The sequence below is a fragment of the Myodes glareolus genome, chromosome 17 (assembly GCF_982192425.1).
Source record: "Myodes glareolus chromosome 17, mMyoGla1.1, whole genome shotgun sequence".
Classification (NCBI taxonomy): Eukaryota; Metazoa; Chordata; class Mammalia; order Rodentia; family Cricetidae; genus Myodes; species Myodes glareolus.
In genome coordinates, this window is record NC_142042.1 from 49,843,013 (window position 1) to 49,864,186 (window position 21,174).

Here is a 21,174-nt window from a genome sequence, read left to right on the forward strand (position 1 = left end):
TCCATCTGATAAAAATAGAGTCATCTACACACTGCCCATAATACCTCCACACTGTTTTGAACAGGGCAGTACATAGATGAACGGGATTACTATTTTTAAATGAAGTAATGTCATCATTTACTCTAGGACTGGAGTAGGATATAAAGGCTCAGCACTATTGTTAATCTTTTATTCTTCTTCTTTGAGACTTCATTGGGATTCTAGAACTGTAAGACCGGGCAATGGAACGACATCTAGGGAATGTTAGAAGCCTTTGCTGTAAGGGAGGACAAGTGATAGATGATCCAAAGGCAGCTGATGCTGGGACTGTTGACAAGAGCTTAGCTTTGATGTTTCTTCTGGAAAATCAAAATAAAGAAATAAAGTGGAAGGAGGGAAGGTGGAGGAAGGGAAGATCAGAGAGAGAGGGGGTATGTGAAGAGAGGAAACAGTCATTTGGAATTATTACTGCAAGAGAACATTTCCAGGTGTTTTATTGGATTATCTTTTTAACATTTGCAATAGACACTTCCAGTCCAATGACAAATTAAAAAAGTCATCACAAGAAAATATCACACAATCAAAACTTAAAGGTATTTACTTAAGAAAAGGCCCCAAATTAAGCAGAGAACATGGCATAAAAATTTAACTTTACATTACTACATGGTAAACTGACCTAACTCAATGTCAAAAGAAAATGAATATAAAAATATAAAATGCATGTTTGATTTGACATTGTAGTTAGAATACCATTGTTATTAAGAATAAATATTACTTCATTTCATACAAAATAATACTTGATTGACTTATCTATTTGATGGGGGAAAACTGAAGTCAATGTTAGGAAATATTAAGTGCCAGGATAATAACACATTTTATTTAAATATTCACAGTTAACACTGCATTGCACAGAGAAGTACAGAATGAATCACAGACTATTGATTTACAAGGGTAAGCAGTACTAGTGGCTACCTGATACTTGAGAACAAAAATGGTGTATTGGTAATGGGTTGAAACATGGCTGTTCTTCATATTCAAACTGAGAAGTCATTGGGTTGTAATGTAAGTTGGGAAAATTCTTAAGTATATCATTAAATGAGTGGAAAGCTTACCAGTAATTGAACTATGACTATTGTTAACAAACTGCTACGTAGGATTTAATAATCCAGTATTTCTACACAGTTACTGGAAATGATAGTTTCTCTAGAATATACACACCCTCCCAACCCCCTCTCTCTTTTCCTCCAGTCATATACAAACTAAAAGCTAAGAAAATGATTGCTCTGGGGCCTAGTTTTTTTTTCCCCTTTGAGTCAGAACAGCTGCAATTTCTCTAGTTGCTTTGAAAAACTGTTCAGAAATTAGCTGTTATGATGGGCTTTTAATAAAAGCAAGTAAAAGAGATCGATGAAGAGCAATTTTGTTTGGCATGCTGGCACGAAATGGGTCTGAGAGTGTATGACTTGTGTGTGGGGACGTATGTTTTAGTTGATAAAATCTTTGGGTATTAGAGTACGTAGACAGGGGTTGGAAGTTATCTGAGAAGGTCTAGCACAATCCCAATGACTCCTTTTCACTACAACACTAAAATTTCAACACATCTTTTGAAGTTTCAGTTTGAAATACAACGCAGCGAGAGAGAACACACACATGCCAGGATGAAAAGTGCAAAGAGAATGACGTTTACAGTCACTTATGGGCACATGGTCTATGATAAGTCACTTGACTGTTCTATCTCTAAACTCTAGATACTATGAGTAATTCATGTGGACAGTGCTTTAGAAATGAAATAGAATATGTTGATGGTCTTTGCAATGCTTAAGTATTTATGTAAACGAACACACGTAGACTCCAAGAAACACTACATACACTGTTTGCTTTCCTTTGTATGTGGTATATATTGTATGTTACATTTATAATATATAAGCTTAAAAAAACCACAAATGATAGCATTTATGGGGTAGTCCCCAAAGTAGTCTATACAGTTCTCTCACAGTTGAAAAAGAGGATATTCCTATTTGGTTTAATGTCACACAATTTTATGGCATTTAAGAAAAACACTTTGACATTTTAAGTAAACTAAGTACTTAACCACCCCACCCCCCACCCCTAGCATGAAACAATCACACCACAGAAACAATTTACCGGAAGAGGAACACTGTGGTTTGTCCACAAATGGTTGTAGGATACAGTATTAACATGGTATGCTAGAATCACCACTTAGCACATTTTAACAACTTAAAAACAAAACTAATGAAATCATTCCTCAAGATCACGGACACTATCACATATGCAAGAGACTAAACTACACCTAAGATGAAACTTCAGATTCACAAAACTAAAATGATCAGATTAGATGCTTTAGCTAATTTCTCCACTAGTCAAAATATACATTTCCTATTACAACAGAGGCATCTGGAATCTGCCCCTTTCTGAGTGAAAAGGATATAGGACTAAATTTCTGGACAAATGATCTCAATATGACAAAATATTTCCGTTATTCAATGGACCATTGCCATTTCAATAAGTTTTCTAGTGTCTGAACTCTGGCGTTCTTCTAACCTATCTTCCTATACTAAAGTCAGTCACCAGAAAATACTCCCATTTTTAATGGGCAACGTCACCTGTCATCTTCGTTGTGCAAAAGATATAACCCTTCTTTCCTCAATTGTCCACTAATGCCAAACAGAAGTGTTTGGGTATCCCTGAATGTTTTTCTCACTCCTGAGCAAAACGAATTACAGTATGGCTCCATTGGGCCTCCTTTGTATTAAAAAAATTCACAAAATTTGTGAATATTCTTTTATATTATAGTTATAGTTTCTGGGACCAAGAGGGCATTAACTTTTAAATGTGACAAAAATTGTATCTTACAGTCAGCTATAGTTTACTGGTATGCCAATATATTTGATTATTAAATTACAACAAGTTGTGGAGAGTAACTTGAGAAGACATTTGTTTAGGAAATGAATTCAACATTAAAAGATGAAATGACAAGTTTTAATAATTCAGCCATATCTGAATGAGAATGAGGTCTAAGTTTTTCAGGTCTTGTCGAGGTCAAACAGCAGTATTAGGAACACACATGTCTGAGTCCATAATCTATCCAGTTTCTTGAAAACTCCACGACATCATAGTGACAGATGGAGGGGTCAACACATACAGGTATTTATGCAAATATTTTAAGGACCTGAAATGCTGCAGAACGTTAAAAGATGAAAAGAAATATGCACATTACTAAATTCAAATTTAAACTCTTTATAGATTAAGAAACTGGAGTTCTGAGAAGTTGAACGGACTTTCCTGGGGCAAATGAGTGCTCGGTAGACTCAGTATTGCAATGCAGATCCCCATCTGGGCTCCCGTGTGTAAAAAGAACAAAGAGAGAATAAGGCAAACACTTCTGTTCTCCAGTCTTTTCCCATCCCTTTCCCACCTTTAGTCTCCTAATGTGCGGTAAAGTTCTGGGACCATCGTTTCATGCACACTGTGCAAATCACCTCAACATTCAATTAATGTTACCAAGACCTGCGCCATCTTGTTAGCTGTTTCGTTAATCTGCTTCCCTTCTGCAGAGGGATGCCCCACCCCTCCGTTTTTCATGATCCTATTATAGATGAGTGAAAGATCTTAAAGGAGAAGAAATCCTATTTCCTCTTCTCACAATTTGAAGAATGAGATATTTCATGGCACTTTCAAAGCTTAAATCTTATTTCAATTTATTCTTTAGAAATGCATATAAAATCCTAGCGTGTAAGTACTCTTCAAAGCATTTTTCAAGAGATGTGTGTAACAGGATTTGGTAGTGGGAAAGGGCTTTTGAGTTTGTTGAACCTGGCATGCGCACTCTGCAATTCAAGAAACTAAAGTCTAGCAATGGTCATAACTTACCTGGGGTCCCAGAGGTAGGCAGTGGGTAAGAATGCCAGTATCCTGTTACCTAAGCGCATGCTATTTTTAACCACTCATCATGTGAATGTTTTGGCATGTTATGCATCTGATACTGTTCTGAGCTCTTCTTTGGTGTCTGTGTGTGTGCGCGCGCGTGCGCAAAATTCCATATTTTGTCTTTATTTGAACTGTAGCCTATAATTCTAAAAGAGATATACTATTACATACAATACATTGTTTAACGATGTGTCATTGTATGAAGGTATTTCTTGCAGAATTTGGCAACACCTACTGATCCTTACACAAACACCACCTGAACGTTTAAGAACCCCTGGTTTGTTTTCATCCACCAGGATTGCTTTACTGCTAACGGGGCTGTGGCCATCAGTTAGGAGGAGCCAGATAACTGCAAAGGGCTCACTATTGCCTGTGCCAGCATCTCTACAACATGAGCAAACACCAACAAAGACAAGGTGGTGGCTGTATTCTCACTTTGCTCACGGCCATTTCTCTTGGAGGCTCACATCACTCAAAGCGAAGACAGCGGTCATCCCTTTATCTTCATTAAAATGATAGCGATATGGTCCCCATGTTTTGACCATGAAGAAATTACCAGGAGATTATTAAAACTTCACTTTAGACGTTGCCTCAAAGAAAGTTACCTGGATTGTGTGTCTACCTATTTGGGGGTGACTAGGTAAGTGGCGGTTAGCTAAGGTTCTTATGATTAATGAAATTCATCATTTGAATTTTTAGGACATCATACGATTAAACTTCTAAAAGTACTCATTACTTTTTATGCACTCGTTCAGGCATATTTTGACAATAAACTATGCAAAGTGAATAAAGTAGTGTACATATTGAATGTTCACAGTTTGACTTTCCATAAGGCTTATGAAATAATATACAAATAGCTACCATTCTGCTGAGATGTCACAGTAAATACAATAATGGCACAGAAGTTAAATGTTCCCAAATGGGACACCGTCTTTATGACCTCCCAAGTCTCTTTTCCAACTAAAAATTTGCCCCTTTTTAATTGAAAAAGAGTTCCATTTCTAAAAGAATATAAAAATAGAAAATGAGTCAAAGAATATTTTACACATATAACTTTGAAGTAAAAGTTATAACATCAGATGAGATATTATATATATCTTAAAGAATGTACTTTGTCTCACCGTACCAAACATCCCATGAAAATAAAATAGAACTTGATATATAACTGCCTAAGTATAACTAAGTATTGTAATTTTAGTTAACACAGACAACTTAAACAGAATAAGAACTACTACATTTTTGTAAAATTAAGGTGAACGAAAACCTACCTAAAATCTAATTTGTTAATCTATCATTTTGAATTAAAAAATAAAAGAATGTCTCATCAAGCAAGGCACGTTTCTTTAATACCACTCCTCTGGGCACAGTGTTGACCTCACTTATTTGTGTGAATGGGATGGTCTACCAATGGAAGCCTTTGGTATAGTCACACACTCACAGATAAAGTTAAACCTAACCCAGAACATAGGCGATTAGGAACATGTTCCACAATTAAATACAGTTCAATACTTAAAAAAAAAAAAACCAACAATAGTTGGCTTGTTAGAAACACACACAAGGTTATCTTTTATCTGTGACACTGATTGTAGTTTTGGGATGTCTTGACTCCACCAGAATGTCAACAGGTTGAGATGATACCTTAACATTTTATTTTTAAATATTTTTTATTTTTAATGTTCCTCTTTCTCTCCTGTTTGATACCATTTGTACCACTCATAACATGAAGAGTACCCTCTAGCTGAGTTCTTTCCTTCATGTGAAGCATTTGTTAGAGATATATCTCTGAATAGTAACTGAAATGAAAACATGCTACTGTCACCCCACTCTTGTCCACACAGTTAAAACTGAGCATGCCTCTGGTCAGGGTCACTCTGCAGTTCCTGATGTGGGGCTCTCTTGAGGGACCTGTTGGATAGAGAAGATGCAATAATTCACAGTATATTTAGCATTTGAAATGACAGAATTGATGTTACAAGAAAAGTTCCATTTATGAATCTTTTAACTTTATGTTTTCTTACTTTTAGCTGTAAAGTTCAAAAAATTTCAGGTTTTGAATAATGTAGACTATATTTTGAACGGCTCCAATTTGCAAATCAGAAAGTTTCAGATTATGTTAGTTATAATTTTTCAATTAATAATGATCCATGAGTCCAAACTAAAAGGATGGTGTGCTTTTGGAAAAGAGAATTTATCCTTATCCTCAAGGCCATCAGGCAGGTTTACGGTGACTTTTAGAAAAGTGTGTTATCTTCTCAATGATTTCCAAAGATTTCTGGTTGTATCTCCTCCTATGGTAAGCTAAAATGAGAACTCTCTGGAGTGAATAGACTACATGGAGAGGGATGGAGTGAGGAACAAGGAGAGGGAGGAGGAGACAAGGAAAGGGAAGGGATGGGAAGGGAAGGGAGGGGATGGCAGGGAGGGGAGGAAAGGAGAGAGGAGGGCGGGGAGGGGGAGGGAAGAACACCGTGTGAGTGCCAGAGCCTAGCACCTTTTTATTACAAATCTAATGATCCTTAAAACATGACTATGTGCAGTTATCTATCATTTTAAAAAATTAAGACAAAAACTACTCTGTCAGGGGCTGTGAAGAACAAAGAAAATAAAGGCTATAGTTTGGTGACCTCCCTTTTCTCCCACGAGAAAAACTCTTAGAAATACAAACAGTAATTTGTAAAAATATAAGAGGATAATGACAGCATGGTTTTCAGTTTTATCCAGAATCCAGAACGGACTGCGGCACACAGTAGACATTTGCTATATTACAAAGGCAAGTCCCAACCGCCTTGCAGTGTCTTGACACATTTGGGGTCCTCATTACAGGTATTCTAAGTGGATACAAAAGGGATACATTAAATTAGGGCTATGCCATCAAAACATTTGCTTATTCTATAATACAAAGGAAACCCACAAAGACATACACAGAGGCTGTTAAACGTGTGAACATTATCTATCAGGCTCATGGAGAAGACTCTTCCTCACATACACTCCTGGCTTCAGCAGATGTCCCTGAACCTTGGGTAAATACCCAGAGGTGAGGATCTGGGATTTCACTGCACTTGTAATGGGAGACTTGCTCACTCATTAAGCTACACACTGTAGGCCCCCTGTGGGCTGAGCAATTATCTGCAAAAACATATTTCTTGGTGGTATGGATTGCACTTGGTCATATGGTCAACACTTTCTTTACACTATTTTTCTTGAGTAAAAAAGTAAGAGTATATCCAAAATATGCCTACTTTTTATTATGAAAATATGGAAACTCCAAAGGTTTAATTATTAATTGCCACTAGGAAGAAAACACTAATGACATGAATGATATGGCGTCCATTTAGAATGGAAGTCCTTATTCTTTGCTTGCTGAGCCTTTGGTCTATTTGTCTTGAGATGGTTCTGTTAAGCTTCACTTGTTTTGCTACCATTTCAACTCAGTAAAAGTGACTGGGCTTCCTGTTTTAAATCTCATGTGCACTACTTCCTGCGAAGGCTTTGAGATGTCTGGTAAGAATAGTGTAAGGCTGGGTGGACGGCTCAGTTGCTAAAGAACTTGCTGCACAAGGATGACAACAAGCGTTTGATCATCAGGACCCATGCAGAAAGGCAGGGCTTGGTGGTGTGTGCTTGTAAACTCATCCTGGGGGAGGTGGAGGCAGGTGGAGACCCTTGCGCTGATTGGCCAACCAGTCTAGCCTGCTTGGTAAGCCCCAGGCAAATGAGAGAGATCCCATTTAAAATACAAGGTGGACCGCTCCTGAGGAATGACACCCACTATTGACCTCCGCTCTCTGTATACATGTGCCCACATGCCCACATAAACCTGCACTCACATACATAGCCATCCGCATACATGCATGCATGTGTACACACACACCACACACACACACACACACACACACACACACGAATCATACAGTATCTTAATAGATTATAAATGTAGATAAAGTTGTAATTCTATAGAAATAAAAATAAAGGTGCTATCTGGATAGTGTAAGAATGCTTATGTTAGTGGATTAGAAGTGGGTTGAAAAGAAATGAATAGCCATTAAGTATCAAAACAAATTCTATAAAAGAGATACGAGGTATTGTAAAAAATGATGACCTATAATTAAAGAAACCTGCTCAAAAGGGGGACAAGAATGGGCAAAGTTTAAAGCTATTCATTTGCAAAGAAGCAACTTATAATTCTATCAAGTCCAAAAAGAAAGAAGTATAGATTCAGTCCAATGAACAATGTGTATTTGATGAGAGGGTTGGATTCATTCTAAAAAGGTAGATTTATGGGAACTTTGTTCTCATGATGTGCCTGTATTTTGACATCTATTAAAAAGTTAATAGGCCAGGCGGTGGTGGCACATGCTTTTAATCCCAGCACTTGGGAGGAAGAGGCAGGTGGATCTCTATGAGTTCGAGGCCAGCCTGGTTTTCAAAGCGAGTTCCAGGACAGCCAGGACTGTTTCAGAGAGTCTCAGAAAAACAAAAACAAAACAAACAAACCATAAAACGAGAAACAAACAAACAAAAACCCCCAAAACAAAACACTTAGTGTTGGCCACATTACCAGTAATTTCTACAGTTCCAGCAGCTAAACAGTAACAAATAAGCCTGAAGACTAGGAAGTGTCTTCTCTATTAAGTGCAGTTTTCTGGTTGAAGTTTTGGAAGTTATGAACTCTTGGCAAGCAACAAAAGGTTTAAACACAACTTAGCAATCTGAAAGATATGAGCATTGTCAAGAAACAGGAAATTCATTGGGACATGAGCTTGCGAAACTAAATCAACACTACTTTGAGTAACATGAGGAATATTTAAGTCTACTACTAATGAATATCTAAAATTCACAGATCGAAACATGTAAGTAAAATATCTAAATCTTACATAGCATAATAAACTGCTCTTCTCAAATCAGTAAAAGGGATGCAGCTAAAAAGTTCACAGACTCTAGAAATAAAGCAATGAAACCACAGTTTGTATTTAGAGAGAATAAGTGTCTTTGAAATCTGACATATGGGACCCAGCAAGATGATTCAGTGGGTGAAGGCACTTGCCACCAAGCCTGATGACCCAGGTTTGATTCTTGCAACCCACACAGTGGAAAGAGAGAACAACTCCTGAAAGGTAGTTGTCTTCTGACCTTCACAACTGTATTGTGGGCACACCCACCCACGCACAAATATATACACAATTTAAAAAATTAAAAGCATGAAAAACAAGGCATTAAAGTATTTATTTTTACTTTTTGTTTTATGTCATTTCTTTAAGAAGACCTAGCAAGATATTCTCAGATAGAGTATTTGGTTCCATATAGGCTTATTAGATAAGCTGCTGAATGGAGTTTCTAACTTCTGTTGGTTTACATATGTAAACTCAAATACATATGTTGATTTTAATTTGTTGACACATTTAGTAAGAAAACTATTCTGCCTGGATGTGCAGAAGAAACATCCAGCTCATCCACTGGTCTGATTTGCCTGGGAATGGAGACAATTCAAAGGAAGTATAGAGAAATACATTTCTCTCTAAATCAGCAGAATCACACATCCTGCCAAAGAGAATACATCTGCCACAACGCTATCTAAAACCATGACAGTATCTTTGTTTACCAGAAAGGTTAATTCCCATGGGGAGTCATCTGTTTGTTGGGATTTTCTGTACCACTCGGGTCAATAAGTCTTCTTCCACATGTATGAAGAGGACTACTAGCTATCAGAAGTACTCTACTAGCTACTATGTAGGATCCACGATCTCTGGGAAACATCCTAAGTGCTAAGCACCCTTGATGATATCCATATTTAGATTAAGAGATTCCATCCTTATAAACGGGTAGAGCTTCTTGCAGAAATCTGAAGTACGTTATATACATCAAAGTCTTTCCAATGGACAAAACTGCAGATATTTTATCCAGGAGGGCATGATAAGGAGTCTGAGCCCCGCATCAATGGAAACCATGCACGAAAACCCACATGTTCCTCCAATAAATACACACTGAACACAAATGTGTTTCAGGTAGCAGTCCAGGTCATGGCCTCAGGAAGGAAAGAGAAAATAATTAATAAATCTAACAGACAAAATATATACTGTGCTAGAAGAAAGATTAAAGAGAGAAAGGGACAAATGGGACTGCAGTGGCAAGTAGACTGGCTGGGAAGGCTGTGATGAGACGCTGACACAGCAAGGGGGCGATGGACTGAGTCATACGGATGTTGCTTGAAGGCTCGAGCATACTACGCAGAAGGAGCAGCCAGCACAAACCCTGCAAGGTGGAGATGACTTCTACATTTTAAAAAGAGCATGCGGAGCGCTGTGGATCAAGTGCCAGGAAGGCAAATAAGGCCAGAAGAGTTAGAGAATTAGGTAGGGCCATGCAGGCCCCTGTAAGGTCTGTACAGGAAGACTCCTATGGGTTTAAGATGCACCTGGTCTACGGAATGAGTTCCAGGCTAGCCTTGCCCCCGAGCAACCAACCAACCAAACAAGAAAAGAGAAAAAGAACAAGAAAGCAACCCGATAAAAAAAAATCAACGAAAAGAAGAAAGGATTACTGAGGGTTTCATGCTAAGAACAGAGTCAATTAAGGGAAAGGATAGAAGCTGGGGCATCAACTAGTAGGGTCAATAAAAATCTGGGTGAGAGACAATGACGGTTTGAGGATAGCCTTCTTAGTGAAAAGCTCATGGGGATCTCCTCATAAATTCCCCAGAGACTGGGTACTGTGAAAGTCCCAACTTGGAAACTCACAGGAAGAGAAAGTGCTTCCCTCTTCCACAAACGAACGTGGGACCTCATCATATGCAACACCCGAACCCTAAATAAGCAGCTGTTCATCTCACTCTTCAGATATGAAGAAACACTATTTGGGGTTTATTCAGTGGCTCTATTACTAATGACCAAGCCCTAGAAATTTTCCAGGGAATTGTTCCTAGTCTTCACCTAGGCTATGATAACAATATGGCTCCCAAGAAGATGACGGAGCCTCTTTTCCAGGACTCCTTTCTAAAGTACATGATGGTGCACATTTTGAAGGGCAAGGAAAACGCATCTGGTGGAGGGCAAAGGGAGGAAGGAAGGAAAAAGAGGGAGGGAGGTCACAAAGATGCCTTTTGGGGATAAGTTATCTTTGCAGTTTGGAAGAGAAAATTGGAGCGCAGCACCACTAAAACCCAAGACAAACAGCTGTAAATCTCCAACGAACTGGAATCATTAGGCTGTATTTGCAGGCTGAGAATGAGTACACAGTGAATACCAGTATCAGACGCCACACAACACTGACCATTTTCTGGCAGGAAGTTAAAATTATTTGTAAGTAAGGTTTGGCGTTTTATAGTTTTCCATTTTTTTTAATTTACCCTAATTTATCTTTCCTCAAAGATAAATACCTTCACAGAAGGTGTATAACACACACACACACACACACACACACACACACCTCAGCACAACATAGGAAATCCTACAAACTGGTAATTCTATTTTCCTTAGTTGAAAAGGCCCATTACAAAACAGAAAGAAAAAAAAAATCCTAAGACGTAATCCCTACCTAAATAGCTTCTCCCAGGTCTAGAACTTCTCACCTCGGCTTCACAGTGTTTCTGCATGTCTCCGGATTGGGGGGCCATATGCTTTTTTGCATTTCTTAGTGGTAGGGGTTATTACTTTTATTCACAGCTGAGAGGTGGAAAGGACTTGAAACTGCTGTAGGCAGGATTGAAAATTTCAATGTGCAGAAAATGTAATTACGGTTCTCAAAGGAGTGAACTACTGGTGTATGTCATTATGTGCTGTAGTTAGATGCTGTGTACGAAGCTGTTGCCTGGGTGTGTTATATGACAAACTTGTAAGCAAGTTTCATGGAAGCCATAACTTTAAATATCATCTACTATGTATATAAAAGTTGATTAATCCTAAAATTCTGTTTAGATGTTTAGAAATAACACTTTCTTTCACACCTTGGTTTGTCACCATAGTTAGTCGATGTTTGATTTTGGGACAATGTGAGTTTAAAACACCACACAAGGAAAATAAATACTAACTGTTAGCCTCTATGGTTTGCTCGGGATCACTGGCTGTGGGGCACAGACATCCTCCCGAGGTGCTATTGAGTTGGACCGATCCAACCACATAACTCACATAAATCTCCTTTCAACACTCAAGATGTTCAGCTAAGTTCAACAGTGAAGCCTGTAGCTGGCAAAGCTAATTGGCACAGGCAAATGTACACTCATTAGCACGCTACTCTAAAGCTCAAATCACTATCTATTTTCATGTTATAAAAGATTCAGAGCCTTGGAGAAGGGGCTACACCCAGTATATATGACAAAGTTAGGGCTTACTATTTTCCAAGCAGTCTCCTAATGACTCGTGGAGTGGCTAGGTGAGCCATTAATGCCAAAAATTTCGGTGGCCCGAGAACCTCCTATTTTCTGTCCTGTTGTAAGCAACCCTTACTTTCTTGCAAGAGACAAATGTTTACACTAATTTCTGATATGGGTCCTCAGAAACCTAAGCAAAGTACAGGAAATGAAAAGTGTAAGAACTGATATAATGTTATTTATCATATTGCCAGTTAAAATAATGCAAGCAGGAAATTAATATAAGAACCCGAGAAATACCATTGTCCTTGTGGGCATCCCTAACATTACTGATAATGGTTTCTAAGGTTGAATCCAGATACCTCAATTATGTTATAAGGAAAGTCAATCTCAATCTGACTTAAATGTCTTAGGTTTGATTCTCCTGTTTATACACGTCTCATTACTAAGAAAAAGCTAATTTTCAGTGGCTGAAGAGGTTTCTACACACTAATTAGTAACATGGACTGAAGTCAAACTTAAAGGTCTAAGGGATTTATTTTATCTTTCAGGACACACCACAAAACTAGCATGGCTTTAGAGTCATCATGACCTGGCTTTTAACTGTGGCTGGGTGTCTTTCTAGCTTGAAGTCACAGGGAAGCACTTTAGCATCTGTCATCTAGTGTTCACCCTCATTCAAAGGAGGTTGATGCCACCACGGAACTGACAATGTTCAGGGCATTGTCGATGCTTAAATGTTAACTGCGTTATGACGAAAAGGAAATTACTGGCTTCTTACTCACGAAGCTTTGTATTAATTATACAACGTTCATAAGTAGTGATCATAAGACCATGTAGCCTCTTAATTTGATGCACGTCATTAAATTATTTAATATAAAAATGTATGAAGTCCTATTTATGACTTTTATATTACAAAAAAGGAAGTAAGGAATAGAGAAGTTATGTAATGTTCTCAAGGTCATTCAGCAGGAGCAGGAGCCAAACCCTGCTCTAAGACTGCAAACAGTTTCTTTCAGCCACTTCACTAAAAGCCAGAAAATACTAATGTAAGGTGAGAGCATTAACCTGACAAACACAAGGCCCTACTTTGTGTGCTAGGCACAGTACCCGAAACGTCAAGCATCCCCAAACCAGAACACAGAACCTATAACCTTTAAGGAGTTTCCAATATGGCGACTGGAAACAATTACATCACCTGAAAGCTATGACTCAAAACCTGTGCTATTTCTCTGGTTAAGAAAACAAAAGGTGTCCTTCAAACTCCTCTTATTTAAGAAGCATAAAAAATATGGGCTACCATAATATGTTTATGAAAATAAGCAAGGTGTTTACATTTCTAAATAGGAGAAAAATTGTTACCTTTATGTTAGTCTTTTAGGTGACTGCTCTAATGTGCCTAATATTATCAAAAGGGGCCATAAAAGGAATGCCTCTCTAGCAAGTCATACCAACTCATAGATCAAAATGTGAATTGTCCAAAGAAGGTCATACAAGCAAAGGAAAGTAGGTAAAATTCTGTTTAGACACAAAGAACAAACAGCAACCAGGTAGACAGGGAATTAGTGCCTCTACCTTTTTTTCATATTTCCTCTATCTTTCCTCTTAGAATCTCCATTAATATTTCCCAGTCTCTCAAATGCACAAATATGTTAGGTAGGCTTATGAGAGATTACCTGAAATGATTTCATGAGCTTTAAAAATGAGGGTACTATCATGTACACTAGAGGGACAGATTACTTCCGTGCCACCAAACCCCAAAAGCAGTGTATAATTCATACAACTCACATAAAGCAAAACAACTACATTGAAGTACAATACCAATCCTATCTCAATTTTAAGCATTTACTTTAAGAATTACTGATACTAAGTAATTATGTAACTGGACCTCTAATGTAGCAGTTGTAGGGTCTGCTTTTAATTCATTTTAAAGGGGAAACAAGTTGTTCAGAAGTCAAGTGGGTTGGTCAAAGTAATGGAATTATTTCCAGTTCAGCTTGGCTGAAAGCTGTTCAGTAGAAAAATTGCTGTATCCTTTTGCAATGAACAATGGGAACCAAAGGATAACCAGACACATAGGGAAAATATCATTAATGATCTTCTCAAAAGGCAATTGGCATGTATTAGAAAACTGTCTATTTTGCAAATATAATCCTAGCTATGAATGACGTTTGCCTGGTTCCCTGCAAAAAGGGACCACTTTAAGACACACAGCCACAGTGCTCACCTGATTCTGCCTTTCTGCTGGCACCCCCTCAGCATGTGCCTGAAATCTGTAGGTCTTCTTCCAAGGTCTGATTACTTCCTGATCGATCCTCCTTTTCACTGACTATAATCCGCTCCTTAAAACCTGCATCCCTCATATATCGGAGGTTAATTTTGCTTTTCAAGTGCTGTGATGGTGACACTTCTGTTGTGGGGTCCGGATGGACTTCTTTTTCTTTTGTAACAGGAAATCTGAAGGTATCTTGTAGTAAGACTTTGGGTACACCGACTTTCACTTGCTTATGCACAGGGCATGTTTACATTGTTGTTTTCACTTCGTTTCTTGGCTTGTCATTTCTCGGTGAAAGAACTGTGCAGAAGCATCTTTAAAAATTGTTACCAAAAAACTGAAATCTAATTCAGATTCTGACTTATTGTGGCTTACATTGTGTAACATTTCAAAGATGATCTTTTCCTTTTTGATTCAGCCAATATGGGATAACAGTAATGATTTATATAAAATTTAAAAAAGCATCTTATGATTAATTTCACCTCTTTACCATCTTACACTTAATTTGTGCGATTTGTTCAAATAGTATTTTTTTTTTCTTATGAAATCATGTTAGTAGGAACCATCTGGAAAGGTTACTGTGGAAACGGCAAGGCCTGAGGGGGGTGGGGCTAAAGAGCAAAAGATGCCATGACAACCTTTTTCGGGTTTCCCAGGAAACATGGGTTGCTATGGGAACTGCATCAGTCAGGTCCGAATTAGTAACTTCCGCTGGAAGGGGTGTCTGTCACTTTAATCTTCTTGCGACACCGCAGAAGCTTCTCTCTCACATGCATTAGGATTTTTTGTTGTTTCTCTTGACAGCACTGAAAACGAGTTTCTAGACGTTTGTAGATGTTGGCTGGGGCACGTACTCACAACTTCACCGGAATCCGTGTCTAATACTCTGAAAACGCTTTGCAAACTCTAAAGAGTTAATAGTCAGATCAGGACATTTGGGCCATTTCCCTTTTGGTTCAAAGTTACTGCGAACCTTAAATTCTTAGAGGAGAGATTCAAATGGAAAGACCGGTCAGAAACAAAGTAAGGGCATGGTGGGTTTGTAAGTCATCGCTCGGCTTAGACTTTCTGTCCACATATCCAGAGGCTGGGCAATTAAACCAAACAGTTCACAAACACTAACGAACGGTTCACCAAACAAGGAGCATCATTTAAGTTCCGCCTCCTTTGCTCAGTAAAGAGACACCTATCTTTTGATTTTGAGGTTAAACACTCCGACTCTAAGTTTCGTTTCCTCCCAGGATGTGGTTTTTCATAGGGGGTGACTAGAAATCAAGCTTTAATGTAAGTTTGTTGGTCACAAAATTAAAAGACGAGGAGAGAGGTTAAGAAAGAAGAGCTGAGAGAATGCAGCCCACTTGCAGAACAGGCACCTGTGTCAGTATGAAGCGACAGGGAGAGGGAGAATGCAGTGTGCTTTTCCACTTTTTCATGGCCTTTCCTTGATGAATGGTCTGAAAATGTATAAATCAAGGGCATACACAGACCAAGGGGGCACGGTCCACACAATACTGGGCACAGTCTGTCAACTGCATCATATATTAGACATCGGTGAATATCTTTTTAATGTTGACACATGAGTTGGGATTATTGTTCGTGGTGCAAGTGGCGGTGGAGTTGCCCGTTTTGAAAGGGGTCTGGGGGAAAGCGCTGTGGTTCATGCCCCCCTCTTCGATCACCATATACTCCGACTTACTCAGGGTGGAGTTACTCCGGGCTTTTCGGAGCTCCTCGGCTGAAGAGGAGAGGTGCTGGCAACTTCCCACATGCATGTACTGGGCTTGCTCTTCCCCTTCTGTCTCCCGGTGGTAGAAGTAATTGAAGTTGGAAACAATCACAGGAACTGGCAATGCAATGGTCAAGACACCTGCGATGGCACAAAGGGAGCCCACAATCTTGCCTCCTATGGTCACTGGGTGCATATCACCATAACCGACAGTTGTCATGGTTACCACTGCCCACCAGAAGGCATCCGGGATACTGTTAAAACCCGAAGAAGGGTCGTCTGCCTCAGCAAAGTAGACGGCACTGGAGAAGAGAATGACCCCTATAAAGAGGAAGAAGATGAGCAGCCCCAGCTCTCGCATGGAAGCCTTCAGCGTCTGCCCCAGGATCTGCAGCCCCTTAGAGTGGCGGGAGAGCTTGAAGATGCGGAAGACCCTTACTAGGCGGATGACCCTCAGGATGGCCAGAGACATGGCTTGCTGCCCATTACCCTGTCGCTCAGCCAGCTCAGTGCCCAGAGTGATGAAATAAGGGATGATGGCCACAATGTCTATCAGGTTCATGATATTTCTGGAGAAGGTGGCTTTACTGGGGCAAGCGAAGAACCGCACCAGCAGCTCAAAGGAGAACCAGATGATGCACAGGGTTTCCACCACGAAGAAGGGGTCCGAAAAGCTGGAGGCTCCAGAGGCGGTCCCCGACGTGCTGTTGTTGGTGGCCTCGAACACGTCCTGCGACGGGGAGGCGGGGTAGTCTTTCTCATCGCGGAACTCGGGCAGGGTCTCTAAGCAAAAGATGACAATGGAGATGAGGATGACCAACACCGACACGATGGCAATGCCCCGGGCCGGCCCCGAGCTCTCGGGGTATTCGAAGAGCAACCACACCTGACGCTGGAAGTCTCTGCGGGGCAGGGGCCGCTCCTCCTCCCGCAGGAAGCCCTCGTCCTCACGGAACTTCTCCATGGCCTCCTCGCCCAGCTGGTAGAAGCGGATCTCCTCGGAGAAGATGTCAATGGGCACATTGACCGGTCGGCGGATGCGGCCCCCCGACTGGTAGTAGTAGAGGATGGCGTCGAAGCTGGGTCGGTTGCGGTCGAAGAAGTACTCATTGCGGAGCGGGTCGAAGTACCGCATGCGCCGCTTGGGGTCGCCCAGCAGCGTCTCGGGGAACTGGCAGAGGGTCTTGAGCTGCGTCTCGAAGCGCAGCCCCGAGATGTTGATGACCACGCGCTCCCCGCAGCAGTCCTGCTCGCCCGCGGCGGGCAGCGCGGGCGGCAGTGGCTCGTAGCGGTCGCAGCCACCGCCGCCGCCGCTGCCACAGCCTCCCTGAGGCGGGTCCCCACCGCCGCCGCCCGCCGCCTCTGGCTCCAGCAGGTGGTCCCCGGGCACCACGGTCATGTCTGGCGGCAGCTCGGCGCCGCCGGGGCTCTGCAGGGTGCGCGCGCCGCCGCTCGCGGGGTCCTGCGCAGGGTGGGCGCGGCGGTGGCGGGTGGAGGGCTGCGGCGGCCGAGCGCGGGAGGCGGCGGTGCTCTTCTTCCTTGCAGGCGGCGGCCGGCCCCGAGTCGCTCTTCCTGGAGCTCCCCGCCCCACCGCCGCCTCCGCCCCGCGAGCCCGGCCCGCCGCCTGTTGCTGCGGCTGCGGCGAGGCTCTGTCTGGGGCAGGCGCGGCGCGCGGGGCTGTACGGTCCAGACGCCTCCACCCTCCTCCGCACCCCTCCCCGCGGGGCGCGCGCCCGCCTCGCCACCGCCCCCGGGTTTCCCGCCCACCGCGCGCGCGCACTTCCCGCTTCCTGGCCGTGAGCCTTGAGGTTCTTTGTCACTGGATCTCCTCCAATTTGCATCCCCTTCCCCAGACCCTCCAAAACCTCTGAACCGCTACCCAGCCAGTCTGGCCCTGGAGAATCCCCGCCGCCTGGCCTCATTCCTGGGTTCCACTTGCTTCTGGATAGCGTGTATTCCATTCCCGCGCGTGGCCGAGTCCCAGTTTCAGGGCTGTTAGATCTGTTCAAGGACCACACCTTGGTCCTCGGATGCAGACCTCCTGGCCTTTTACACTTTGCCTGGGCAGGAGGAAGGGCAAGTTCCAGGAGTGTAGGTTGCAGAAGTCCCAGTCAAAGGAGAAGGAAGGCCACCAGGTGCCAGGCCTCCTGACCCTGAATGTTGTGGGAGGAGGGAGTGAAGGCAGGGTGGTTAGCGTGGGCAAGAGGTGAGTCAGGGGCCAGCATCCCGAATTTGGACGGTAGAAGCTTGTGAAAACCTGGTGTGTAGGTGCTGTAAACGATTGTGTTTGGACAGGAAACCCAACAGTTAATGGGCATGTAGGGTCTGAAGTCTTTCTGGGAGTCTTAAAAAGGGGTCCTTAAAGACATTCAGAGACCTCACTTTCTTAATAGCTAGTTCACCCTGGACAGAATTAGGGCTAAGTTTCTGCCTGGGATTAGTGAGGGCAGCCTGATTTTTAAAGTTTACTTTCGGTGGGAAAAGAAGGGGGGGGGGATGGTAAAGAAAATTCGCTACACCTCATCTGTGTGGTTAGATAACTCAATGATTTGTCTGCTGCAGGACAGACATGAGCAGGCCGGATAACCTAGATTTTATTTAACACAATGCACCTGCCCTTGTGGTGGGGCACGTGCCTTGTTTTAGCTGCTAATGCGGGAACGCTTTCCTTTTCGCAGCTTGTGCCCCTCTTGCTTGTTTTGGGCATAGAGAAAACATTTATCCTCCTTAAACGGTGTCTCCAAATTGTTGTGCTTGCTTTAAGCCTAATTTCTGGTCCCGGACATTTTAGTTTCCCCAAGTATAAGTGCTAGAGTTACAAAATTCTGTGTTGAATCATCACAGCCATTTGCAAAAGAGGAACTGTTGTCTAGACGTCTCTCATTCCCTGAAGTGAGCGGACAATTCAATTTGATGTAAGTGACTTGTGGTCATTCTTTTCTACCCCCTCTCCCAGCCATCAGACTCTGTAATAGCATGGGCTTGCCTAACTTCTGTTCTTAGCAACCCTCAAAGCACCTTGGGAATCATGGGAACTCAACATTTGTTGTTGAGTTGAATTCCACAACAATCGATGCTCTGTGTTTCTGTCTGCTCCACGCAGGCATTTCTTCGTTTGAGTCCAGGACTTACTGTGATTCCTGGGATGAGGAGTGAGGGGAGGCAGAGCTGGCAGTACAGTCACCCTGCAGGTTTCTACAGCCAGCACTGGGGATGGGGGTGGGAGCGGGGTCGTATAACACCAGATTCTTTATCATTTCTTCATCTTCAACTTTACAACCTGCCCATTGCTGGGCACTGCAGAGTTAAGTGTATTATCAGATGAAAAAGCTGAGCAACCCGATAAATCCCTCTTAAAGACGCAACTTCAGAGAAATATGTTGTGTGATGGTCACTGCATCATTTTATGTATATCATGTTAGCTGGTGATTAAGGGGGCAGTTGAGCGGATATTCATCTATGTAAACCTAATTACGAGGAAGATTGCAGGCTGCAAGGATAGCTCACCGAAAGGCAAAGACCCTATTTTTAAAGACCGAATGTTTCATGCACTCCTATGTCTGACTTAGGAGATGATTTATTCTTCCCTTTGCAGGAATTAATGCTGAAATTAATATTAATCAATGGCAAAGGAGACTAGAGCAGAGGATGGACCTTTGATGGATGGTCACAAGTTTCTCTGGGCTACGAAGCGTCTTGCTTTCAGAAATGACTTTTTCCACTTCTCGCATAGGTTTGCCTTGTCTGGAGGACTCTGATGATGGACTTGTTCAGACAGCCCTAATTTTGTATTTGAGACCCTGAGAAATTTAGCAATTTGTTCTGCTTGCAGAGCTGGTTGGTGACAGAGCTGGTCCTCAAATCTTGGATTATTTCCAAATCCAGTGTTTGCAGTATTGTACCACACTGGGAAACCCTCATGCTGTTCACTGTGAGCACTTAATAAATACTGGATTTCTAAGAGCAGCCTATTTGCTTCTGATTGCTGACTGTCGCTTTCAAGTCATATTTATTTTAACTGAAAACCACTGCCTTTGGACGGCTACTCGGCCGCCTATGGGAAATGAGTTGGTGGGTGCGTTCCAGCCCTGCTGGACAGCAGAACCCATTGCAACAAATCAATGACAAAAGTGGCACTTCAGGGGGAACACATACCATTTATTAAGTACCCCCAGGGGAGTAGCTCAAAGTGATTTGATAATGTCTCATTAATCCTCATGACACCCCTGTGGGATAATAGTAATATTATTATAATGTTTAAGTGTAGAACTGTGGCAAAGCAAACAGCTTCTCAGAGCCTGTTCAGAATTGGTTAGTATTTCAGTCTTTAGTATTCAAATCTAAGTAAAGCCATCAGGTTTGCACGTCGTAAGTGAATCTTGGCATTTGGCCTTTCTAGTTTGCTCTCCGCATAGCCTTGGCTTCCGACTGACCACAGCGGGACTAGAAATAAAACCCCATTTGCCCGCCAGATGGGGAGCAACATCTGGGAGTAGCTTTGAAGTATTTGAGAATGTCACAGGATTAGGAAATCTTCTAATCCATGTTTATGGATAAAAGAATGGAGAAAGAACACTTCGGCAGATACTAGGTATTGTGCCTTATGACCTTTAGACAGAAATCTTGCCCTTAGTGAGAATTCAGCTTGCCTAAAATTCGGAAGAAAGGCTATAAATCTGTGGGAAATTTTCAACGCGTTTAGTTAGCATGCAAAATCTAGTATAGAAATAGCAGAATGTAAACTGTAGCCAATCATCCTGCTGAAGCCAGGCAGGGCCATGCTGATTCTTCATCATAACACAAGCTAGTTTCTCTCTCTGAGTCTTCCTGGCTCTTCCCTATGCCTCCAGTGCTCTTTCTCTAGGTTTTCACATGGCCTGCTCTATCACATTAGATCTTCACGCAAAAAGTACATAAAATGCCTTCCCTTCTTACTACTACCTG

At 41.8% G+C, this 21,174-nt stretch overlaps 1 protein-coding gene across 2 annotated transcripts; it reads right to left on the reverse strand.

Annotated features, from left to right (window-relative positions):
• Positions 1 to 456: 456 nt before the first annotated feature.
• Kcna3 (potassium voltage-gated channel subfamily A member 3) lies at positions 457 to 17,817 on the reverse strand. 2 transcript variants are annotated; one of them, XM_048443408.3, is made up of 2 exons: positions 14,457 to 17,817; positions 457 to 5,832 (listed from the first exon to the last, which is right to left on the reverse strand). In XM_048443408.3, exon 1 carries the CDS (start codon positions 17,627 to 17,629, stop codon positions 16,046 to 16,048), a length of 1,584 nt encoding a protein of 527 aa, XP_048299365.2. In that variant the 5' UTR covers positions 17,630 to 17,817; the 3' UTR covers positions 457 to 5,832; positions 14,457 to 16,045. The 2 variants fall into 2 exon arrangements, with proteins under 2 accessions (XP_048299365.2, XP_085533981.1); XM_085677855.2 differs by lacking the exon at positions 457 to 5,832 and adding an exon at positions 9,132 to 9,949 and having other exon boundaries at positions 14,457 to 17,762.
• Between the last annotated feature and the right edge of the window lie 3,357 nt (positions 17,818 to 21,174).

Bases quoted from the DNA above. Each gene is read 5' to 3' on its own strand.
- Kcna3 (XM_048443408.3), bottom strand. From the start codon at position 17,629: ATGACCGTGGTGCCCGGGGACCACCTGCTGGAGCCAGAGGCGGCGGGC.